Source organism: Coturnix japonica, chromosome Z (assembly GCF_054131305.1).
Source record: "Coturnix japonica strain WE chromosome Z, WE-NBRP24, whole genome shotgun sequence".
NCBI classification, from domain to species: domain Eukaryota; kingdom Metazoa; phylum Chordata; class Aves; order Galliformes; family Phasianidae; genus Coturnix; species Coturnix japonica.
The window spans coordinates 3,447,729-3,472,964 of record NC_140702.1 but is presented as its reverse complement, the minus strand read 5'-3'; the positions used below and the strand labels follow the sequence as shown (position 1 = coordinate 3,472,964).

Here is a 25,236-nt window from a genome sequence, read left to right as displayed (position 1 = left end):
ACTAGAGAGCACAACTTGAGTAGAGTCGGGAGTCTCAGGTTGGAGCTGCTCTGCCTGCACAGGATGTCTGCTGGATGCAAACGGTTGCCCTGTGTCGGTGTCAGAGGACCTTCCCTTTGGCTTTGGGCTTGCGCTAATGCCCACCTGTCTTTTGTTCTTATTACAGGTTGGGCTTTTCCCTGGTGAGTGCGCGGAACTCATCAGTGGAAAAGTTCCTGAGTCCCTCCTCAATTCATTGCCAAAGCCTGGTACGTATTTTACATTTCACAATGCGGGTTAGTAAACTGGGGTCAGAATGTGGCTTTAAGGGGGTTCATTAATACCCAAGTACAGCAAGCTTAGCAAGAGGACTGCATTAAGCTCCTTGGGCACCTCCAGAAATAGGGAAAATCTCTTCTTGAGTGCCCTTGCTGGGAATGCTCTTCCCGTTGTTACATGCTCTGTCAAATGCATTATGTTTGGCCTCGTCCAACCGATCCAAGCCTGAAATGAACTGGTTTCTTTGTTTTGTTGTGCAGTGCCAAGGAGACGGGGCAAGCTCATCCCCTTCCTTCGCTCCCTGGTGAAGGCCCGCCCCAGGAGAGCGACGGAGCCGGAGCTGAAGAAGGAAGGGGTGTTTGGGTGTGACCTGGGGGAGCACCTTCTGCGCTCTGGGCGTGATGGTAAGGAACAGCCCATTCCTGAGATCTTGCTCCTTTGGGCAAGTTGAGCTAACTGCTGGCTCTTGTTCTGTAGTCCCCCAGGTCCTGCAGAGCAGTGCTCAATTCATTGAGCTTCATGGCGTGGTGCGGGGGATATACCGCCTGTCTGGTGTCAAGTCCAAGATCCAGCGACTACGGTAAGAGTGCTGCGACTGACACAGCTGTCAGTAGGGGCACGTGCCATGCTGCGGGTGTTCAGAGGAACCCCTTCCTTTTCTTGACTGTATTTTGTGTGGCTTTGGACTTGTTTTCATCTTTCTCAAAGCCCTCTGCCCAATTCTGTGTCTTTCTGTGCAGCCATGAATTCGATACAGAGCAGATTCCCGAGCTCAGCGTCCAAGACATTCACAGCGTGAGCTCCCTGTGCAAAATGTATTTCAGGGAGCTCCCAAACCCGCTGCTGACCGAGGAGCTGTATGACAAGTTCTTGGTAAGCTCAGGGCAATGTCTTGGAAATGACACGTACCTGTTCCCTGTGCATCCTGGCTAGTGGTTGCAGCAGTGCCCCAGCTCTGAGGTCTTCTTTCTGTTAGCCCCATGAGGCATGTCTTTGCCACATCCTGCCTCTCACTGATGGCACTTGTGGTGGTGCCAGGAGGTGCTTATTTAAGGTATTCACCTTGCTTGTGAGAATTCCCTTTCCTTTGCTGTTCCCCAACTATTGGTAGAATGGGGTTAATAGCATCTTGGAGACAAATGCCTGCTGCAAGGAGCTGCGCTGCGCAGTCAGGCTGTTAAGCCCCCCAGAGCTTGCACTGCTTGGCCTTGATGGCACAGGCTGCGTGCTGCTGTGTTCCCCTGATGCCTCTTGGAAGGCAGGAAGGGATTCAGACACCTCAGACTGGTGTCTGAATCCCTTCCTGCCTTTTTCCAGGACGCTGCTGGTGCTGCTACAGAGGAGGAGCGGGTGCACAGAATGAAAGACACCATCCAGCAGCTGCCCGCTCCTCACTACAGGTCAGTGCTGCACTCGGTCTGCTGAGCTGGATGAAGTTATGTTTGTTTTGTGCACTGCAGCACGGCTTGCTATTTGGTGGTTAACATCTGCCCCTCTTGTTTTCCAGGACCCTCGAGTACCTGATGAGACACCTGGCGACTCTGGCCGGGAACTGCTCCGACACCAGCATGGACGCTAAGAACTTAGCGATTGTGTGGGCTCCAAACCTCTTAAGGTAAACTTCTTTTTCCGTTTCTACACGATGCTTAGTTCTGCTCTCCTCCATCCCCAGGGACACAATTTCGAGATGACAGTTTCTACTCACTTGTTTAGCTGGGACTGCTGTGTCCCTGATCATCCAGGAGAATTTCGTTAGTGGCATCGCTGATTGCCCACTGCGGAAGTCTCCAGAGCCCAGCTTGACAGTTTTTGGCTACAGAAATTCAGACTTGGGGAAATGATCTTGGGGAAATGACTTGTAAGATCTGCCTTTTCTTCAGATCCCAGCAGAGCCCTTCTGCCTGCTCCAGCAATGAAGCTGCCTGCATGGAGCTGCAGACGCAGACAGATGTGGTCGAGTTAATAATTAGCCACGCAGATGTCCTTTTCTGCTCCGAATCCACACCAGCCGTGGGAGAGGGTGAGTGTCTTCCTCCATTAGCTTGATCTGACACCTTGATCCAATCCAGGCCTTCTCCAAAACCTTTAAAAATGCTTTTGCTGTCAAGGAGACAACAGGCTTCAGGGTTTAAATTTGAATATGGCCCTCTGTTTGGATCCGTAGTGTGTCTAAAACCAAACCTTCCATGTAGAGAACTGTCACTGCTGTTAAGATGTTTTGCAAGCAGGTGAAGCTTGATTGAATTGTGGCAGCAAATCTTTCTGAAATCCCAGCCCCTGAGTTTTTCTAGGGTTTTTGTTTGCCTGTTTCAGTATAGTGAGTTGCTCTTAATTGTGGCTGTTTCCTTTGCCATGAGCATACCTCTGAGCACACGGTTAGTTTGAGCTCCTCTTCTTCCTGTGTCTCGGATAAGCAAGTCTGAGAGAAATGCTGAACTGGGATGGCTGTGCTGCTGCTTTCTGATCCTCTGTCTTACCTGTGGTTTTCCCTTGCAGGGCACAGTTCTCTGGGCGGGTCCATGTCTGTGTTTGTGTCTCCTCCTGCCATGAAGCTGCTCACAGTGCAGGAGGCTCAGGCCCAGAGATGTGGCCAGAGCAGCTCTCCCACTCTGACACGGAGCAGGGACATCGAGATGGAGGATGACTCCACAGCTGTACCGAGCGGATTCCACACAGTCATTAATTTTCCATCTGAAAGGTAAAGAGGACTTCGCTTTCCAGCTGCTAACATCATTTGTTTGGTTTGTCTTATTGGTTTATTTTTTGTCCATTATATATAATGTAGCCTGCCAACTCCTGTCCTGTCTGGCTGTGGAGCCTTTGCTTACATGCTCTTCATGTTGCTCGAAATGGTGGAGAGGAATGTAGCCAGCAGGACTTGAGGGCTAATCTGTAGGAATGGAAGCATCCTCTGCTGTTTGAAACAGAGAACGTTTCTAAGCTGTGTTTCAGCTGAAAGCAGGCAGTGCCAGGAATAGGGAACTGTTGGCAGGGGCTCGGTGCAGCTCTTCCCTCACCCTGCACCACGACTGACAGCATGCTCTGTTTTCTCTCTCCAGACCAAGCTGTCCAAGAAGAAGGATGGAGTCACCAGCATGCAGTTGGTGTTCTTGCTTGTGCCTGTGCAGACCATCAGCAGTGGATGAACACCAACTGCAGAGCAATGCCAGGGAGCCATCAGAAACAGAAGTCGTGCTCCTGGCAGGTAAGCGAGCAAATCCAGCAAAAACAAATCCAGCAAAAACACTGCTTGTCAGCAACACAGGTAGAATTCATGCTTTCAGTGGGCTTGTACCTCCTCCTAGCTTTCAAGCCTGTGCCTGACATCTTCAGTTGACCCCTGTCTTTCCCAAATGAGTCTCTTGTCAACACAAGAGCTGGACCTGCAAGAGGATCACTTTCAAGACAGTGACACTGTTGCTAGAAGCCTATTTGCTTCTGCCCACCACCAATACATAGCCACATGTCAAGAACCTCCTTCATGATTCATCCTGTGAACGTTCGACACTAACCACTCTGCATCTACTTCTTCCTAGGTGACTCCAGCCCTTGTGTAAGCCAAAGACGCAGGACATATGATGATGCAGCATCCTGTGCTTCCATCAATATAGAGCTGTTAGGAAGCACAGGATGCTGCAGTTCAAAGGACAACATTCTATGTGAATGCATCAATGGAGAGGAGAATATCATCCAGCTTCAAGCCATAATTCATGCTATCCCTGATGAAGCTGCTGACCTGAGCCTGCCAGACACCTCAGACACCAGCATGGATTGTGACCCACTGCCATTTGAGGACACACCAGCACAAGCACAGCCCGAGTCCCTCAACAGCAGCACCACCAGGCAGGCTCAGGTCAGCGTCACTGAGGAGAAGCCGAGCATCACACAGGAGGGTGTAGAATCAGGCCACGAGTCCCAGACTACAGGCAGCAGCATCGTCTCTGAGCCACTCTCTCCATAACAACGTAGGATTGGTTCCATCTGAAAGCCTGGACCTCTCACGCCCTCCTTTGTCTCATTGAATAAAGGCACGCTCGTGCTCAATCAATACTTTGGCTGCATTCCGAGTCTTCATTCGCAGAGATTGGGGTGAGTGCAAGAAACATCAAGGCAGCTCAGCTTGCAACGCTCTGGCTGTGGGGTGCGTGCAGGGACACTGTAACCATACAGGGAAAGGCTTCCACTGCTTCCTCAAGCTGTAGTCCAGCCCTGCTACTGCTCTGTGGCACAAAGCCTTGAGGGATGTTCCATATTGTTAACCTAAGTGAAGACAGCTTCATGCACTGTGTTTTGTTGTTGCTGGGTGAGAGGGGGATGCGCCTTGGTGAGAAGATGAGCATTGCTGGATCTGCCACGAGTGTCCCTTCTGCCTCTAAGAATATGTCCTAAGTAGGATGTGAACACTGCTGGCACTTCCTCATTGCACGTGCTTGGAGGATCTTCAGTTCTTGCACATTCAGGATGTCTGTCAGTGACTACGAGGAAATTCTCAAGTACTAGGAATTCCAAGAAACAGTTGGAACGGGTAAGTGTCATCTTTGTACAGAAACAGCACGCCTAACAGTCTGTCTCACCACTCTAGAATTAATCTGAGAATAGATTGACAGCTCTTGTCAGTTCTCTAAGTCAGGTTTCATTTGTATAAACTTGAAATTGGATTTTTGAAACCAGTTGGAAATTGATGGTGCTGATTACCTCTTCCTCTAACTGAAGCATTACACACAGTGTATGCTAGGTACTCTGCTTTACCTGTAATATTATATTAGAGAAGAATTCACACTCAACTTTAAGCATCTGTGTTTTGAGTTGTAGGTGGTTTTGCAAAGGTAAACCTCGGGCGGCATCTTCTTACGGGTGAAAAAGTTGCACTAAAAATCATGGAGCAAGTTACTTTAGGGGTAAGCCAAAAGGCACTTAAATACGATAATATCTTCTGTTGGAGTTGTGGAGTTCTCAAGAACAAGGGGGCAGGTGGGATGGTACATAGGAATGCAAAGGAAGCAAATCATTACAGCACGAGCATTTTCCTAGGCATCTTATGAAATCCCTCTATCTAAGGAACCTTTCCCCACTGAAAAATAAAGCTTTGTCTGTACCTTTTAGAAGCAACTGGCTTCCAGCTGAGAAGCTGATGGATTTATAGGCTTGGACAGGAACTGGGTGTGGAGGTGACTTGTAGAGATTTGTGCCTGAACCTGCTGCTCTGGGAATCGTGAGACCAAGTTTCTCAAGAGCTTTTCCCACTCTCATCATCGCCTTCTGCGAGGGATGAGGCTGCATGTTCTCTCTGGGTAATATGTTCAGTGCTTGGAAAGCTATTTCCTTCTATCTAGTCTGCTGTTTTGGTGTATGACTGTTTCCTGTCACTATCCCATTGTGACCTGCTGGCCAGAGCCTCAGTCAATCTTCATACGCACCCCCTCTCCCCACCCCGTAGGCATTGAGAAGCTGCCATGAGGTTCCTCTGCACTCTGAACAAACATCTTTCTCCCCAGCTTCTCTTCTCTGAGTGGGAGCTTCAGCCCCCTGCACAGGCTGGATGTCATCCACAGAGTTTGTTTCAGGTTGTTATCCTTCCTGGCCAAAAACCAGATACAGTATTGTAGATGTGGTCCAGTGAGTGTTGAAGCAGGAATGACTTGTCCTGGTCCGGTTGTGCTGCTTTTTAATGCAGCTGATGATCTTGTTGTACTTCTTTTCTGTCAGAGCACACTGCTGGCTTGCATTCAGCCTGTGGTCTCTCACCACTTGTCCTCCTAGTCCCCAGGTCCTTTCCAACAGATACAAGCTAGTATTTCCCACCTGGGATATTGGAAGATGGGAACTTGCCAGCAGTCAGTGAAGATCTCTGAGACAGCGAGAGTGAGCGAGCTTTGAGTAGACTGGGAACCACTGTCCACAGCAGGAAATGAGAAGAGAAAATATGTTTCCTTTGGATAGAATAAAATGACTTTTGCAGGTGACGTACGGATCCTATGATTGCATATGCTTGAACTGAATTGTTCCTTGATCTTAAAACTGATTTCCAGAAGCCTTTATTAACATGTAAGATGGGTGATGGTAAGAAAGAATGGGAAGACTGCCTTACTGATTCCAAGAGAATTACTTATCCTCAAATGATTATTCCTGGCCAAAGTTAGAGCCTCTCACAGGTAATCAAGACCAACAGGCTGTTGTTGCACAATCAACAGGCACAATCTAGATGATCAGCTGAGGAAAATAAAGCATCATGCCAAGGGTACTAGATAAGTGAGCAGCTTGAGATCTGCACATACATGTGATACTCGTGGTCTTAAACAATATTTGCTTAGTGAGGTCACATTGAATGAAAGCAAAATCTAAGATGAATGAAAATATACACAGGAGAAGAAGCCTCTGAGGCTTCTGAAGTGTTATGACCAGAAGACATAAACTCTGTTAAAGCAAACGTTTCTCTCTCTTATTTGTGTTCTTCCAGGGAGGCCTTGATTACCGCCTGAACACATGCTGTGGAAGCCCAGCTTATGCAGCACCAGAGCTAATCCAGGGCAAAGCGTCTATTGGCTCAGAGGGATGTAGAGCGGTGTTTGTTTTCCCCTCTTTCCCTTCCCTCTGCACAGAGCATTTAAAGGCAGTGGAGCTCAGGTAGGCTCTCTTGGTTTCCCTTCTGAATTCTGCTAGGTTGCATTGCTTGGTAGCTCTCAGAAGCTTGCCTGCTGCAAGGTTTCCATGTAGTTCTATGCATATACTATTCACAATGGTACCCTTCAAAAAGTACTCCAGGTCAGCTTTTGATTTTTTATATTTAATTATTTTTATTATTTTTAAAATCCTGATTATTTTTTTATTTGATGAGCTGAATAATGCATGTGTCCCAAGTCCTGATAATTGTTTTTGACTTCTTGGTGGCAAAGAAAATTAGTAAGTTTCTTCTGTGAGAAGCTGAACAAGTGAGGTTAACTGACAAAACCAGGGAATGTAAAGACCTCCAAGAGTAATCGTTTTCTCTATACTGAACCATAAAATAAACTCATTTTCCACCACTGGAAGAGTTGTGTGACTGTCTTGAGGCCAGAAATGTTCCTCATCTAAAATTTACTTAATTATTACTCTTTCTGTATTAACAGAAATATTACAAAGCCTGTCAGCTGACCCGAGGACTGAAGGTTGCTATGGGCTTGTCCTCTCAGCTTACTCTCACAACATCTCCTCTTTCTCCATTCTGTGTTCATCACTTTTGGAATGCTCTTTCCAGTGCGTTGGGTATTTTACACAATCTGTTCGTGCTGATATCTTAGCTTGTTGTCTGTCAATAAACAAAATATATAGTGTTAGGAAATAGGTGTGCCGTTCCTGTAGAAGACCTTTGTCTTTGATTTGCAGGAGCTTGCTTATTTCTGAGTCCATCAAGAGTAGTTTACGTTATTCCAAGGTTACAGGGAAGTCACTGGCAGAAATGAGCCTAATCCCCTTATCGGATCAAAGAAAAACACCAACATTAGATTTAAAAAGAAAATAAAAAGGTGCAATTTTTTATGCTTTTTTTCTCAGTTATTTCTGAAAATAATTTCGTACTGCATGAATGCCTTCTACAAATTTGGTACCATATTTTTGCAGTTTGTTTCATGTGTGTAACAAGTCTAATTGAGGGTTTGGGAAGCTATTGATATTTCTTTAATAACATTCAATTGCATTCAAATATATTTGGAGGGGAATATAATTTCACTTCGTATTTTGCAATATAGTGGCCTAATAACATTAAGATATACATGCAAAAATATTTTGAGTTAGATATAATGATTCATTTATTTTTTGGCCTCTAGTAACTCTTCTATTTCAAGATCAATGGAATTTCTTTTTCCTTATCTCTTAAGATAATACTTCCTTTTTTCTACCTCCCTGGTAAAATACTTGTACAAGTCATGGTTATTTCTTCTGAACCTGTATACTGCAGCTTCTTCCTCCGCTCTGATGAAGGTTACTCTATGCATGATAACGCAGACATAGATGCAGATTTCCAGAGTGCGAACACACATTTTTAATCTGAAAACACATTTTCATTGCAGTGGGTGGTACAAAGAATGCAGGGAAGAAAAGTGACACTCATCACTTCTTTGTTGCTTACAGAGTTCTCAAAGGTAGTCCCGAGTGGGTAAGATAGACAACCTGATTAGTTTTCTTTTCACAAAGACTGTCTAATATTCTTTTAGTGTAAGTCAAGTACTTCATCACTAGATGGCAATGTTGTATGAGACTTCGGACTGTGTTTCCAGAAGGATTTAGTGAGACCTGTGGAAGGAGGTGGTGCAATTTGTTCACAAGAAGGAGCAGCCATTTTTGACAAAATTCTTTTATCTCCTTTGAAGTACCTACAGTGGGGGGTCAGAAATGATAATTTTATTCTTTGTCAAGTACAGAGAAAGACTGGAAGAAAGTTCTTAGGAAATTCAGCACATGCAGAAAAATTAAGCACACCTTTCTTGAAGAGATGTATGTTCACACTTCTCTGTCCTTTTTGCAACTCCTTTATTATTTATTATAAAATAGTTAATGCTCAAAGACATTTGCTAAGTTAAATCAGCTGTAGGCAAGATTTTTGCCAGTTGGGATTTCTCAGTCCAAAACAAACAAACAAACAAATAAATAAATGAAAGTGAGAAAACAGATACTATTTACGTGATCACCAAAGCTCTGAAATTATAACTTTTACTGATCTTAAGACATCAGCTGATTATATCTTTTATGGGCTTGCATAATTTAAAAAAGTTATTTTACTTTGTCTTGAAGTTTCTTGGCAATTTAATTCTACATGCATAGAATTTTTTTCCAGCTTGCATGGATTATTTTTGAACAGAAGTAGTGTCAGGAAACATTTTGCACTGAAAAATCATTTGAAATTTCTGCCACTTCAATCTACTTGTGTTATCAATTATGCATTATCAGCACAAATGACCTAAGGAGTACTAGTGTGTTCCACAGTGTGTCCATAATACTGAGTATGATGTTAAGATTACAGTAAAATAGCTTACTTTTAAAATCTGAATATTAGGAATCTAAGTTGCAGAAATAGGTGAGAACATATTTCATCCAAACCAAAGGCAAAGTCTTACCGTGAAAGCAATTCTAAAGCTCAGTTTTCATGGTGAGAAACATGATTTAATACAGGTACACTTAGTTAAACAGTGCCCACAAAAACACAAAATGTTTCCTTGCATTTCTGATATCTTTTCTCCATGTGCACCCCACAGGTGAAGCTGAAGTAGTCGTAGCATCAGTAAATTGGATGTGGTCTTGTCCTAGTGAGTTCATTCTTGCCTGAGGTGCCCATGCTAGATGACTTCTTGCCTTTGGTACCTCTTTAAACTTACAGTTAATTCTGTCCAACATTTTCCTGTACTGACTCCAGAGGTGCTACCAGTTATGTGTTTGTCTGTACCTCTGAACTTCATCGTAATAATTACAGCAAACTGTAAGATAAGGTTAAATGAAAATTGTCCAGAAACCAGAGAATTACAGTCAGTTCTGAGTGGTTATCTTGCTTTGTACTTCCCAAGTATAGCTTTTCAGACGAGTGCTGTTAGTTCTGTGTTCTGGTTTCAGCTGTTGATAGCACAGTGATGTTTTTGTTAATGCTAAGTGTTGGGAGAGCTCTTGGGACCAAGCCAGTCTTCTTACAGGGGAAGAGCTGCTGCCTTTACAGTACAGGGCAGGGGTTAGGGTAGAGCCAAGACAGCTGGCCTCAATTAAGCAGGGAGTTATTTGATACTACATGACAGCATGCAGAAGGCTATAAATCTGTGGAGGAGTTCACTGGGAAGTGCTTGGTGGATGGTAAGACTTTGCATCACCAATGGGGTGTTGGTCTGCAAAAAGTTATATCATTAACTGGGTGCTGGTCAGAGGATGGTGAGTAATTGTACAGTTGGTTTGTGTGTATATATATATATATGTATGTATATATATATATTCATGTGTATATATAAATTTTAGTTTCCATTCTCCTTTTCTGACTTAGTGAATAGTTTCAGCTTTCTCTCTCAAGCCACTTGCAGGGAAGTAAGTGAATGGCTGCCTGGCTAGGCTGAGTCATGACAGTCCTTTTGGGGCTGGAGGGGTTGAGATCTGGTCAGAATGTGTTAAAAGTAAATTGCTATAAGAGTTGTATTAGTTTAATAGTTACTGGTCACAATGTTACATTTTTCATTTTCAGAGATCAGTCAGAGCTCTTTCATGGAAACCTGTTATTTGATACCTTACTCACTATATATATGATCCCTGCTGCATTATGTATTATTTCTGAGAGATAAATTAAGGTTATCATTTTTCTGCATGGTATAACACTGACCATGAAGCTAGTCTGGTGTTAGTATTTAGTATTGCAGTCATCTTCAGGCTTGAGGAATCTTGTAGCAGGGTGTGGGAGTGATGAACAGGAGTGTTCAAGCCAGTACACTAATGTTTCTATGCCTACTAAATGTGTTTCAGAATTTGCATAAGATTAAACAACTATTAACAAATCTCTTCTAGGAATCTGCCCTGTAGCTAGATATTTATGAGTGGCAAGGAGTTTGAGATGGTATAGGCAGGCACCTAGAACAAAATCCTGAGAAACTAGTAAAATATTTGGAAAATGTATGCTGCCACTCTGGCATTTCTAGAGAGACACGAATCATTGCAACATGCCTATGCCTACAGAGCCATGTTCAACAGTTCAACACTAGTCAGCACCCTGAAGGGAAAACTGAGTGGTGTGGTTGACTTACAAGAGCAAAGGGATCCCATCCAGTAGGACACAGGCAGGCTTAAAAGGTGAGCCATGCCAACCTCGTGAGATTCAGGTGTGGAGCCCTCAGTACAAAAAAGATATGGAGATTTTGGAAAGGGTCCAGAGGAGGGCCACGAAGATGATCAGGGGGCTGGAGCACCTCCCCTATGAGGACAGGCTGAGGGAGTTGGGTTTGCTCAGCCTGGAGAAGAGAAGGTTGCGGGGTGACCTCATTGCAGCCTTTCAATACCTGAAGGGAACTTACTCCCAGGAGGGGAGTAAACTCTTCGAAAGGGCTGACAATAGCAGGACTAGGGGAAATGGTTTTAAGTTAAAAGAGGGAAGATTTAGGTTGGATGTTAGGGGAAAGTTCTTTACTAGAAGAGTGGTTAGGTCCTGGAACAGGCTGCCCAGTGAGGTTGTGGATGCCCCGTCCTTGGAGATGTTCAAGATCAGGTTGGATGGGGCCCTGGGCAATCTGATCTAGTAAAGGTGTATGTTTGGTGGCCCTGCTAGGCAGGGGGGTTGGAACTACATGATCCTTGAGGTCCCTTCCAACCTGGATAATTCTGTGATTCTGTGATTCTGTGATTCAACAAGACCAATTAGGAAGTCCTGCACATGAGCTGGGGGCAATCCCAAAGATGTAGGTTGGATGGTGAATGGCTTGAAATCAGCCCTGAGGAGGAGGATTTAGGAATGCTGGTGGATAAAAGACTCAACACGACCATCAGTGTGTACTTGCAGCCCAGAAGATCAATGATATGCCATACCTGGCTTGCATCAAAGAAGTGTGGCCAGCAAGTCAAGGGAGGTGATTCTGCCCCTCTGCTCTGCTCTTGTGAGACACCACCTGGGATACTTGCGGGTTCTCAACAAAAGGACACTAAGGTGTTGGAGCAGGTGCTGAGGAGGGCTGCAGAGAGGGTAAGAGGGCTGGAACACCATCCCTAAGAGGATAGGCTTAGATAGTTGGGGATCTTGAGCCTGGGGAAGAGATATCTCAGGGGGAATCTTCCAGCACCTGATGGGGATCTAAAGGAAAGATGGGAAGGGACTTTTTAAAATGGAACTCTTCCATTTAAGGGACTTCCTTACAAGATGGATATGGTCTCAGCTGAAAGATCTTTCCTTCCTTTGCCCCCCAAATTCTGTAGAGTACATGCCATTCTCTCTTAGTTCTGTTTGTATGTCTCTGGCAGAAGACAATTTGAGAGTGTGTTTAATAAGAAATTGTGGAATGAGGAAAGAATATTTGCACCTACTTAATTTGATAAATAATTACGGGGGGAGAAAGAGTAATACTTTAAGACTGAGTTATAATGACTTCATGTTTATTTTAATACCAATGCAGTCAACTTCTGTCATGAACCTTGCTGTTTTGTAATTTTTCAAAATAGATAAGACCAATTTTGTTCTGTACTTTGTGTAAGGTCCAGAAGAACCTCAAAATTCAGTTTTGGTACATGTCATCACTCTGTGCATTACAAGAGATGCCTCCTACACCTTTTTATGCTTTGTCAATGACACAACTGATTATTCTTTTTTGCTCCATGCAGATAGTCTTGCCAATGCCAGTCATGAATCATAGAATCACTATGTTGGAAAGGACCTACAAGATCTTCTAAGTCCAACCATCCTGCTGTTACCGATGCTGTCACAAAGAATGAAGGCGAGCAACATCCAGATTCTTTCAGTAGAGAAACAAATAAACAGATTAACTAGTAATCCAGAAGAACAAAATGCTTTTGTTTTTAAAAAATAACAGATCTTTTGTATGTTCAGGTAATATTTTGCTCTGGGGAGAAGGAATATGGTACAAAGGATAAAATGTATAATAACTCACCAGGCTTCTAAAAATGCCCTTTTAAAACTGGAACACATAGGTTTGATAATACACATATGAGCTGAATTTTGACTCAGAAGTCCTCCTGTACAGCCTTGGAAAAATGTTTACTTTCCTACCATCTGTAACACCTGTTAATGCTTGTTTTTGAGGCTGAGCTGACTTCAAGAATTTCTTATTTTTATTTATTTATTTATTTGTTTATTGAGAAAAGCAAGCCTATCGGCTTTAGAAAGAAAGAAACTGGTGTAGGTAGAAGCACACCATGAGAATCTAAAAATAGGTAAACAGAGTTGAAAATAGCCCAGCACAAGATCTAGCTGAACAGTGCAGTGTGCTATGTGATCCTGCTCTAGGGTAGGAAACAACAAACATAAACACTGATTATCAACACTAGTAACATTATCTGTATGGACACATATAATTAAGACCACATTGTGCAAGGTGCTGCACAATAAAATGTCATGAAAATGATAACAGTATGCAGTATGAAAGAGAGCGTATAAACAGGAGGGGGAATGACTGTGTACGAGGGTGGATAGTGATAGGACAAGGGGGAATGGTTTTAAACTGAGACAGGGGAGGTTTAGGTTGGATCTTAGGAAGATGTTTTTCGCTCATAGGGTGGTGACGCACTGGAACAGGTTGCCCAAGGAGGCTGTGGATGCCCCATCCCTGCAGGCATTCAAGGCCAGGCTGGATGTGGCTCTGGGCAGCCTGGTCTGGTGGTTGGTGACCTTGCACATCGCAGGGGGTTGGAACTGGATGATCTTTGAGATACTTTTCAACCCAGGCCATTCCATGGCTGTACAGTTCCATACTGGAACAAATATAAAATGCTAACTATGTAAAACGTGGAGTCAAACCTGTGTGATTTGTCCAGACCAGGAGGTGATATGGCAGGCAGTATGTATGGAGTATTTGGCTCTCTCTACAGTCATGAATATTTGAGTATCTTCAACATGTGGCTCATTGCTTCCATTTCAGGCTGCCCAGAGAAGCTGTGGATGCCTGTCCTTGGTGTTGAAGGCGAGGTTGGATGGGTGATGGGCAGCCTGAGCTGGTTAGTGGGCAGCCAGCCCATGGCAGGGTGTTTAGAACTGGATGATCTTGAAGGTTTCTTCCAACCCAAGCCCTCCTGTGATCCTATGATTCTGTGATTTCATTCAGGTTTATTAAGATGAGATGAGTTCTCCTGAATGTGCTGTTCTCCATATGATTATACTTGGAGTCTTAAATTATAATTGGGTGACTTAAACCAGACACCAAACTTTCTGATGGCCAAAATGAAATGAACTCAATCCTTTACTGTGTCAATAGTCTGTAACTAGAGCCCATCAGGTAATTCCCAGCCTCCTGCCTGTATCAGTGGCTGCACACAGTGAAAAAGTCTGATGGGATTTTAACCTCTAAAATGTTCCAAAGCAACCAGAGGGTGAATATATTCACTGTGCAAATACCTGCAGGAATAAGCTTGTCATGTATGTCCTCAGGTAGCACAGTAGTTAATGGTGGGACTCAGCAGGTCATGCTGAAAGTTGAGTCTGCTGATCTTGAAGGTCTTTTCCAGCCTACATGACCTTATGCTAATATTTCTGTATTTCTTTCTGTTCAGCTCCCAGAAAACCTCCCACCCAGCCCCCAGCTGACCCCGTGGTGAAAAATAAAACAGAAACCTCAGTGACGCTGGCATGGTCCCCTCCGAAGATGCACCGCCCCATTCCAATCGATGGCTACATTGTGGAACCCAATAAACTAACTGGCTTCACCTGGGTGAGTGCCACGAGTCTCATGTCCCCGTCCCAGAGTTCACGGTGAGCAATCTGTCTGAAGAGGCTGATGATCAGTTCCGAGTGTCTGCAGTCAATGCGCATGGACAGAGCCCGTCTCTGGAATTCCCAGGGAGCGTGCACCTTGGTAAGCACAAAAACCCCAATGGAAATGGGTCAGTGTGTGCTGAGCAGCTGTGTTGGTTCCCTAAAGTTGTTTTCTTTGACTTGAAGGATAGTAGTGCATTAACACACTAAAGGCTTTCCCTTATTCCTAGTTCTCATATCTCCTATCAATCTCCAGCTACCATTAAAATGATACAAGTTCTGTTTCTGTGACAGAGACATGAATATCCTTATGTTATTTGCCTTTTCCCAAATGTTGATGTCATCACCAAGATGAGAGTGAGAGGTATTTGCTTTGATCCTTCTCCTTTCCTCTTACAGTCAAGGCATAGTTGCTGTGATCTGATGATTAGAACTGGGGCTGCAGGCATTCACTGACTGTACCAAATACCTGAAACTGCATCCCATGGACTGACGTGAGTCCCGGTAATGACCTAAACATGATAGCACTGAGTGTAGGGTAAGCCAGTCTACCCAGCTGCTTGGTATCTGAACCAGATTGCTTCATGCCAGCTGATGAATGTCTGCAGTTCACAGCTATTTTCCAGTGCATTCAGTCAGCAGGTTTACCACTGCATCACCATAGAGCAGTACTTTCAGCTCCAGGTTCAGACAGCCTTTCTGATTGCACTGGAGTAGTTTAGAAGTAGGGGAGCAATCATTCCAATAATATCTCTTTCAATCAGATTTGCATGACCAAATAGAACAAATAAACATTCATGATGGGAGGACCTGTTTGTCATTGGGTGGAAACCTCTGCAGAAGCATGTTTAGAGCATTACTGATCAGTAGAAGGAGATGTTTGGTTGATTTTTACTTAGTAAATCCGGCAAGAAGACCAAATGAAATATCTTGAATTGCTCAGCACTGACACAATGATGAGTGCAGGAACAGAAGGTGATACTTTTTCAGAGATCTTGCAGCAGACATTGACCACTTTAGCCTGATCTAAATTGAAGTAACGAGGCCTTTGCTCCTGACAGGTGCTGCAGTGAGATTTACCAATAAGAGCAAAGATGTAGAAAATGTCTCAGCTTGGCTGTGTGAGGAAGCCAAACTGCAGGCTGAGCTTTCAGACACAGGCGCTACTGTGGAGTGGATGAAGGATGGGAAGGAGCTCAAGGCCAGTGAAAAATATGAACTGCACATTGTGGGGAAGAAACACACCTTGAAAATTCACAGCGTCTCAATGGATGATGCTGGAAGTTGTCAGTGCATCTGTGAGGGGGATAAAATGCTCTATCAGCTTTCAGTGAAAGGTATGTGACAGTCTGGGCTGTCCTCTTCCTGCCCAGGGCCAGCAGACTGCATTCACCTGACTCCCCGACAGTCCAGCTGTTGTCAGACAGCATCTGGGGTGTTTTCAGTGGCTGTTTTGACTTGAACTGGCCAATCTGCTTTGTATAGCTATTTAATTTCTGTGTTGTGTCCTGTGAGTCGTCCCTAAGATATAGAGGAAATCAAGGGAAAGATAGGAAAAAGAGCATCCCAGCCTTCCTGCTCTTCTCTCAGGGTGGCCACGAGAGATGATGTCAACAGCTCTTTTTGTAGCAATGATCCCAAATGTAGAAGAGACCTGTGAAGAGTCACAGGGATGTTTACTTAGCTGTCATTCCATGGTGGGCTTTTTCTTACACAGATGTAGAGAGAAACTGAACTTTCCCACACAGGTCTCTGTTTTGCTGCAGGGTGTAGGTCTGATCTCTGAGATCCACACGCTGGGCCTTGATTGCAATAAATGAGAGCCCTTTGTTTGCTCCAGTGGAAGACTTTCCATTTCTGCAGTACCCTCTGCAGATGACACAAATGCAAATGCACCTTCTTCCCAGCAACAGTTGCCTTTTTTTCTTTTACACTGAGTGTGCATGAGGCTCTTCATCATATTCTGCTGGCTTGTCACCCTTGTTGATCCATGGAGAAACAAGAAAGGCCTAGAGTAGTGCATGCACTTTGGCATTGGAGAGCTTACCTAATTGCTTCTTCTCAAAGAACAAACTCCAGAGAGTCATGGAGACATCTCCAAACAGAATTGAATAATGGGGACTAAATTGATGGAGAGCAGAACTTCCTGCCACAGCTTGTCAGCTAGTCTTAATTTTGCTTTTCTTCTCTCTGTTTGTCATGTTAGCATAATATTTCATACTGGCAGGTCTGCCCACAGAATTAATTGAATTAGCTGATGGACTTTCCCATGTGCTTTGCACTGTAATGTGACTATCAAATGAGTAATCAATGCTGTTATTTTAAAATGAGTGTTGGCAAGCTGTAAGACAAACAGCTGCTGTTGGTAGCTTGGTTACTGCAGAATCAGCTTTTGTGTATCTCATAGATAGGGAAGAGACCCTTAAGGGTCAGCTAGTTGGACTCCCCCGCAATGAACAGGGGCACCGCAGCTCCATCAGGTGCTCTGAGCCCTGTCCAGCCTGACTTTGAACATCCTCAGGCTCACCAATCTTATACCTATGCCACACACTCGCAGTATTTCACCATTCAGCATGGCCACTTGTATCTTCTCTTGCTGTAAATCAGAGCGAGCTGGTAAATCATCTGCTGTGCGGGTCAGCTGTGTCTCTCCCATGGGCATCACGTGGCTGCTGGGAGGCTCTGAAGAGCTGCAGCCAGAGGTGTGTCACCCACTGGGCCTCGTGCCCAAAGGAGCCCACAGGAAAGTGTTGTTGCAGTTTGTCATGCACTGCACTGCCATGAGACTTGACGTGCCAGACATCCTCTGACACGTGACCTCCTGCATCCAGGCAGGACATCTGAGACGTCTCCTTCAGCCTGACGTGGCTGCAGTTTCACACTGGTTTTACTAAGGAAGGAGAAGGCACGTGGATGAAACTCTTTTCCTGCTCTTCCTGGCATTAGCTCATAGTACAAGTAAAGCACTGTCAGGTCAAGCCTGGAGGAGTAATGCTTGTCAGTGACATGTTCCTGTTCAGGGTGGAGCTGGAGGGTAAAATAACACAAGAAATTGTCATTGAAATTCAATATCTGTGAAATTCAGCTGGCTGCATTCACAGAACCTGGCGTTCAGATTTGTTTTCTGGATTCTATCTTGAGCCTATTTTCCATAACCCAGTCCTCATTTATGAACTGAAGCTCTACTGAAAGCCTTTTGCTGTGTATGCTCATGCTGCAGTGCAGCTCTTGTGACCTTTAACAGCACATTCAAGTTCCTCTGATCACAGGCTCCTTAAGGTTGATTAAGACCCTCTAGTCTGACTGCTCACCCATCTCCACCAAGATGCTCACCATCCGCTAGCTAAAAACTCAGCAGAGATGATAGGTCAAGCACAATACTGGATTTGGGATGGCTAGAGATTCCTAAGATATTGAAGGATTGCTTGCAGGTGGTGTTGGCTCAGGTATTCACCCTGCATCCCACCTCCCGTTCTGTTTGGTTAAGAATCAGGCATTCTGCAATTTCACTTTGTAATTCAAAGCCCCTTTCTTTATCTGTTAAAAAACTGATCTAAAACAAGCCGAGAAGACTCCGTTGGAACTGGTTGATGCAGAACAAAGGCATCCCCAAAGGACAAGTTGCACTGTTTGATGAACATTATTGGATGAGAGCTAAGCTAAGATTTAAAAAGTTCTGGGGCTGTCTGTGAGCATCAAATCCAGAGGAAGCCTGCATGATTCCCTGAGAATGGATACCTCCTACTTTGGTGTGGGGTTAAGGGAACAGTAGCAATAACTCCTATCACAAAATGTCACGTGGCTCAGACAAAAAAGCCATTAAGAGGGCTTAATTAGGAGCACCAAATGGTCACAAGATGGTCTTAGGGCAGGGAAGTAATCTATCTACGTGACATTGATTGATGCTATTAGTTCTAAACAGCTTGACTCTAGAGGGACTGTTCTTCTTTGGTCACCTAGTTTTACAAGAATAGATGGCTCCTGTCTATTACAATTTTTAACTCATTATTTGTTCACTGATGCCATAAATGTGCCTGGCATAGCAATTGGCCTTGGTATATTCAGTGACTGAAAGCAACAGTTGTTGCTCTAAGAAATGCAATGCTAAGCTAGGTCTGCCTGTAGCTGACAGCCATCAGCTTGCTCCTCAGGCAGGTTCTGTCTGGATGGAATGAAGGGCATGAAATACTGATGTGCTCATCAAACGCTGCTTGTTAGCTTAGAGACAAGGTGTTGAATAGGTTTGTTCATGCATTGCAAACACGTTACTTAGCTGCCTTCATTTTAGCTTCAGAAGAACACGTGCAGAATACAGAATTGATTAAAAGAAATAAGAACTGTCTGCATAGAACTTACTCTTTCCTTACACAGGAGAATCAAGCAGATGTTTGTATGTGAGTACCTCCAGAGGTGAAACTCGAATACCCAAATGTAATGAGCAGAGACATTACAATCAGTTCTAACTGTATCTTCATGCTGTGCTGAATAAGCCTGAGTCAGGATGTAAACCACTTTCTCTTTTTTTCTTCAGATGAAGCCATTAATGTTGTCAAAAAGCCCAAAACGACTCCAGAAATATCAGTCAGTCCTTCTGAAGACCTGGAGCTGGTGTGTGAGGTGTCAGCTGCAAGCAGAGCTGTCGTATGGAAGAAAGATCAAACAGAGGTGAAGCAGGACCAGTGGACAACCATCATCTCCAAGGGGACGCACCGCAAGCTCATGGTCAAAAATGTGACCCTGAAAGACCAAGGGAGCTACAGCTGTGAAACAACAGATGACAAAGCAACATTCCAAGTGAAAGTTAGAGGTGAGAAAATGCTTGGAATCCCAGAGATAAAGGAACGCTTCATTTTGTGTGTCTTGCATTTGGAGGATCAACTGACAGCCTCTCTGGTGCAAAACATTTTGGCTATAGGACATTCTTGGTCATCTAGTATCATAGCAACACTTTTCTACATGTGATTTACATCCAGGAATGAATTACTGCAACAAAGGGGAGTACAGCTGCGAGGCTGCTGGCTAGAAACTCACCTTCAAGATTCATGTAACTGGTAGGAAACACATTTTGGTTGATATTCTTTGATTATTCCCTAGTCTGGCTGTGGAAATGTCTGTGTGAACGTGTCCTCTTTATTCTGCCATGAAACTGTTTTGAGAAGGATGAAAAGAAATGCTTACAAACGTGCAGCTAAAATGATTATTTGTTTTTAACAATATTTCATCCAGCTCTTCCCCTACAATTACTTTTATCATCAGCTGTCCATGGATGTCCAACTGTGATTTGTACAATGTGCAACACTGCTCTACCAGTTGATATTTCAACAGTACTATTTACACAGACGTCCTTTTCTGCTCCAAATCCACACCAGCCATGGGAGAGGGAGTAGGTGAGCATCTTCCTCCATTAGCTTGATCTAAATCTGACAGCTTCATCCAATCCAGGGCTTCTCCAAGACCTTTGAAAATTCTGTTACTGTTGAGGAGACAGCAGGCTTCTGGGCTTAGGTTAGAATATGGTGCCCTGTTGATGGGTCCTGAGAGTGTCCAAGCCTTACATGGAGAAAACCATCACTGCTCTTAAGATGTTTTGCAAGCAAGTGAAACTTGATTGAAGTGTGGCAGTGATGCTTTCTGAGATCTCTGGGCCCTAGTTTTTCTAGGCTTTTTGTTTGCCTCTTAAGATACAGTGAGCTGCTCTTAATTGTGGCTGTGTCCTTTGACACGAGCATACCTCTGAGCACACAGTTATTTTGAGCTCCTCTTCTTCCAGTGGCTCGGATGAGCAATTCTGAGAGATATGCAGAATGGGGATGGCTGTGCTGCTGCTTCCTTTTCTGTCTTAGCTGTGGTTTTCCCTTGCAGGGCACAGTTCTCTGCCTGGGCCCAAGTCTGTGTGGGTCTCTCCATCCACAAAGCTGCTCACACTGCAGGAGGCACAGGCTGAGAGGAGAGGCCAGAGCAGCTCTCCTGTTGCAACACGGAGCAGCAAGATACAAGTGGAGGAAGGGCCTGCAGCTGTACTGAGGAACTTCAACACAATCATTGATTTTCCATCTGAAAGATAAAGAAAGAGGAATTCCATTTCCAGCCCCTACCATCATTGTTCGGATGATTTTTATTGGTTTATTTTTTGTCCATTATATCTTTGAGGATTCAACTAACACACAGTTGCCCTTTGGCCTCAGTGGAGCCACACAAGGTGCCTTTCCTTCCTGGTTGGGCAGGCAGTCACAAGATGCAGAAAGCCATGCTGGCGTCTATCCTTGTCTGTGCTGGCTGTACGTGGAAATGTTGGGGTTTTCCAGATTTGAGGGCCACGTGCCTGAAACCAATTGTGCTTCTCCTGTAAGCAGAGCTGTTGGTCGGACTTGCTGGCACTAGAAATTAAAGGTGGCAGTGAGCTGAGGCCGAGGAGGTGTTAACGTAAGAGTCAGAGATGGTTTTGAGCTTCCCTTATGGCTGCACAGTTCCTCAGAAAGCAGTTACTCCTGCCAGCTCCTGTCCTTTCCTGCTGCTGAGCCTTTGCTCACATGCTCCGAATCTTGCTTGAAATCATTGAGAGGAATGTAGCCAGCAGGACTTGAGGGCTGAGCTGTAGGAATGGAAGCATCCTCTGCTGTTTGAAACAGAGGGTGTTTCTAAGCTGTGTTTCAGCAGAAAGCAGGCTGTGCCAGGAAGGGGCAAGCGTCAGCAAGGGCTCGGTGCAGCTCTTCCCTCACCCTGCACCACGACTGACAGCATGCTCTGTTTTCTCTCTCCAGACCAAGTTCTCCCAGTAAGAGGGCAGAGTCAGCAGCTGGCAGTTGGCGTTCCTGCTTCTGCCTGGGCAAACCATCCCCTGTGGCCAAGCGCCAACTGCAGAGCAGTGCCAGGGAGCCCTCAGAAGCTGAAGTCGTGGTCCTGGCAGGTAAGGGTGCAAATCCAGCTTTCAAAGCACTGCTTGTCAGCAACACAGGTAGAATTCATGCTTTCAGTGGGCTTGTACCTCTTTCTGTATTCCTGCGTTCGAGCCCATGCCTGACATCTTTGGTTGACACTTGTCTTTCCCAAATGAGTCTCGCAAGCTGCTTGAAACCTGCTTGACAGGCAGCACCAAGCCTTTGCCTCCTTGGATAGTGAAAGTTTACACTAACTGCTGTGTATCTACTCTTTCCAGGTGAATCCATCCCTTGCCAGTGCAGGAACACCCTGGCAAGTAGCGATGATGCACGGTGTGCTTCCATCAATGGAGTGCAGTTAGGATGCATGAGTCACTGCAGTTCCAAGGACAGCCTTCCACGTGACAGCAATGATGGAGAGGAGGAGGTCTGACCTATTCAGTTTTGAGCCTCTCCATGCAGGAAAACCTTGCGGTTCTGGAATGTCTTCACCTACGAAGGTAGTGAGGGATTTGGAGCACAGGCCTTACAAGGAGCAGCTGAAGGTGTTGGGATTGTTCAGCCTGTAGAAGAGGAGGCTCAGGGGAGACCTTGTAACTCTCTATAACTTCCTGAAGGTAGGTTGTAGTGAGCTGGGGTTTGGCCTCTTCTCTCGAGTAATCAGTGATAGAAATAGAGGGAATGGTTTTAAGCTGCGCCAGGGAAGATTCAGGCTGGACATTAGGAAATATTACTTCTCAGAAAGGGTAGTCAGGCACTGGAACGAACTGCGCAGGGAGGTGGTGGAGTCACCGACAATGGGAGTGTTCAAGAAACGTTTGGATGTGATGTATGGAATATGATTTATCCGGGAAGTATTGGTAATGGTTGGACCAGATGATCTTCTAGGTCTTTTCCAACCTTGATAATTCTGTGATTCTGAGCTGAGAAGCTTTTCTTGCTCAAGTCCTGCTTCCAAGTTTAACCACCTACGGGGAAGTAGATGTCACTTTTCTAGTGTCCTTCAATTCCGTGTCCGCATTTTCCTAAAAGTAAAAGAATTTGGAGGTAACCAGCTGCAGTGAAGTGAGCGATTTCAGTGCCTGTTTCTGATGGTGGCAATGAGTTCAGAGGTCACTCTTAACTGACGATTCCTGTTTCCATTCTGACAAAGGCTGTAGTTGCAGCTGACTTCCTGAAACTGCCATACGTGGTGGTGATGCAGCCTTGGGCTTCTTGGGGATTTGCATGACTCCCACCTTTCCTTTCTGTGTCTTGCAGGTCAGCTGGTGCTGGAAGCGGCCGGTATCTGAGTAGGAATGAAGGTGAGTGCAGGAGCAGCTGCTGAGGGGAGGAAGGAAGTCCATGCTAATGAGCTCTGAAGCATCTGCAGGTCCAGTACGAAAGGAGGCAGCAGTGATGCAGGGGGCTCCCCAGCAGGAAGCTGGCTGATCCAAATGCTTGCTGAGAGTTTGGAAGCCCAAACCCTTATGGTCTCTGTAAGGGTGGCTAATAAAAAGATGTTAACCAAGATGGTGGTAAATAGTCAAAGGTTGTTAGCAAAGGAAAACTCACCAATGTCGATGTTTTGACCAGAAAGCTGAGGCAGTCTCAACTGGGGAGCAGTCACCAAGAGATGCTGCCTCAGTGGTGGTCAGCCTTTAAATGAGGTCTCAGAGGAGGTGGAGTCGAGGTCCACCCCTTACTGGAGCACAGCTAGATTACTCTCACCTGTGCTCCCTCAGCTGACCCAGCACTTGCCTCAGCTGATTAATCAGAGGTTCAAGCTGTGATTTCCCATACAGTCACTAAGCTGAAGGCAGCATCTCCTTGATCTGATGGTGGTGTGCCTGAGTGAGGGAGTGATCCAAACTGGATGCAGAAGAATCATCTTAATTTCTCTGCTATTTTACTTCAGATGACACCTATTGGGTGTTGGTTTCTTAAAATTTGGATCTAGGAGGTGGCCTCTCCCTTTGCTGCTGGTGAAAGCACAGAAGTGCAGCAGGAGTAGAAGACAAAGAGGTTTTCTTTGTGACAGCAACACCAATTATTTGATTCAAATGTGTAACTGTAATGAAGAGGGTGAAGAACTGATCTGCCTCAGAGACATGCTTGATCTCATAAGGAATGAGCATGTGATCCAAGACAGTCAGCGTGGCTTTAGCAGGGGAAGGCCATGCCTAACCAATCTGGTGGCCTTCTATGATGGAGTGACGGCATTTGTGGACAAAAGGAAGGAAACTGATGTCATTGACCTGGACTTGAGTGAGATCTTTGACATGGCCCTCCACCACATCCTTATCTCTAAACTGGAGGGATGTGGATTTGACAGGTAGACCACCTGGTGGATAAGGGATTGGTAGAAAGGCCACAGACAGAGGGTGGTGATTCATGGTTCGATGTCCAGGTGGAGGCCGATAACAAGTGGTGTCATCCAGGAGTCTGTCTTGGGACCAGTGCTTTTTTACATGGTTATCAGTGACACCAATGATGCAATGGAGTGCACCCTCTGCTGTTTGCTGAGTGGTGCGGCTGATGCAGTGGAAGGAAGGGATGCCATTCAGAGGGAGCTCAACCAAGAGGTTGGCCTAGGTGAATCTAATGAGGTTGAACACAGCAAAGTGCAAGGTTTTGCACTTGGGCTGGAGGAATCCCAGGCATTTCTACAGACTGGGAGGAGCAGTCCTTAAGAGAAGCCCCACAGAGAAGGACCTGGGGGTCCTGGTGGATGAAAAACAGAACGTGAGCCATCAGCGTGCTCTTGCAGCTCAGAGAGCAAATGGTCCCCTGGGCTCCATCAGAAGAGGGGATGGCCAGCAGGGACAGGGAGGTGATTGATCTTCATGATCCTTGAGGTCCCTTCCAACCCGGGCCATTCTATGATTCTGTGATTACACTCACTGTCAGAAATAACGGCAGCTGTACAGAAGCTGGATATATTTTGGGACAGTTCTTGTAACCAGCTGATTTTAAGATCTTGCCAGAGTCGAGAGTCTAAATTGCATGTCAGAAGAAAGCTGGGAAAGTGGTTATTGCTCATTCTTTTTCATTTGCTGATTCTTTCTTTCGGGTTCCTTTTCCAAAGGAGATTCTGGTGATGGAAGCAGTTGAAGAAAGAACCAAAGCAGCTCTTGCCAAGAGTGCTTGAAGTCCCTGTGGAGAGAAGCAAAGAACTTGGGCTTCCTCTGGGATGCTCCCCACCATGTCTCAGGAAGGAGACAACTGCTGTTCCAGTTTCTGCTCTGTGTGTGGAAAGGTACGTCTGGGTTTCTTCTGCTTGTTTTTTCTTTCTTTTTCTGGCTTTGAAGGAGAAGGGGTGGAGCAAGGGGAGACCCACTGGTCATTTGTCACCTCAAGAACAAGATGGATTCTGCATTGACTGTGAAAAACATGGGCTAGTAGCATGGGCATGTTTCAGGCTGGACTCTTCTTTTGCTGCTTGGTTTCCTTTTGGCTACAGGGAGACAGCTGTCTAAAGGTGTGTTTTCAAACCCACTCTCCAAAACCATGTTTCATTGTTGCAGGTGGTTCAGTGTGCTCTTGCAGTGCAGATGCTGTAGTTTGCTGTAGAATCTGAATGGTTTCTGTTCCTAGGGAAGGACTGGGAGGAGGTAATGAGAAGAGAATTCAATGCCTGAGGTGTATCTTAGTGAGAAATGTTGGCATGAGGTGCTGAAAGTCTTGAGCTGTCAAAGGCCAGTGATGCTCAGA

The 25,236-nt window shown here is 45.1% G+C and overlaps 2 protein-coding genes across 4 annotated transcripts in view; both read left to right on the top strand.

Moving 5' to 3' along the window:
- The window catches only part of LOC146753534 (rho GTPase-activating protein 32-like), a 43,177-nt gene that overhangs the window by 6,604 nt on the left and 11,337 nt on the right, over window positions 1-25,236 (top strand). The window contains exons 8-17 of one of the 3 annotated variants that reach the window (XM_085530599.1): window positions 167-248; window positions 519-662; window positions 736-838; window positions 999-1,131; window positions 1,576-1,658; window positions 1,766-1,873; window positions 2,139-2,278; window positions 2,755-2,956; window positions 3,318-3,463; window positions 3,795-4,308. The exons of 1 other annotated variant lie outside the window; for it this stretch is intronic. In XM_085530599.1, the coding sequence (XP_085386725.1) occupies window positions 167-248; window positions 519-662; window positions 736-838; window positions 999-1,131; window positions 1,576-1,658; window positions 1,766-1,873; window positions 2,139-2,278; window positions 2,755-2,956; window positions 3,318-3,463; window positions 3,795-4,219 (1,566 nt within the window). In that variant the 3' untranslated portion in view covers window positions 4,220-4,308. Of the gene's footprint in view, window positions 1-166; window positions 249-518; window positions 663-735; window positions 839-998; window positions 1,132-1,575; window positions 1,659-1,765; window positions 1,874-2,138; window positions 2,279-2,754; window positions 2,957-3,317; window positions 3,464-3,794; window positions 4,309-25,236 lie in introns of those variants that run through there. One more of the 3 variants, XM_085530600.1, reaches the window with a different exon arrangement.
- Window positions 19,113-23,131, top strand: LOC146753535 (uncharacterized). The gene is made up of 5 exons (XM_085530602.1): window positions 19,113-20,052; window positions 20,528-20,864; window positions 21,427-21,572; window positions 21,822-22,160; window positions 22,804-23,131. The coding sequence occupies exons 2-4, from the start codon at window positions 20,774-20,776 to the stop codon at window positions 21,903-21,905; spliced, it is 321 nt and encodes a 106-aa protein (XP_085386728.1). The 5' UTR covers window positions 19,113-20,052; window positions 20,528-20,773; the 3' UTR covers window positions 21,906-22,160; window positions 22,804-23,131.

Coding starts and splice junctions, on each gene's coding strand:
- LOC146753535 (XM_085530602.1), top strand. CDS start 20,774: ATGATTTTTATTGGTTTATTTTTTGTCCATTATATCTTTGAGGATTCA. Junction 20,865..21,426: donor CCTCAGTGGAGCCACACAAG/GTGCCTTTCCTT, acceptor TTCTCTCTCCAG/ACCAAGTTCTCCCAGTAAGA. Junction 21,573..21,821: donor TGAAGTCGTGGTCCTGGCAG/GTAAGGGTGCAA, acceptor TACTCTTTCCAG/GTGAATCCATCCCTTGCCAG.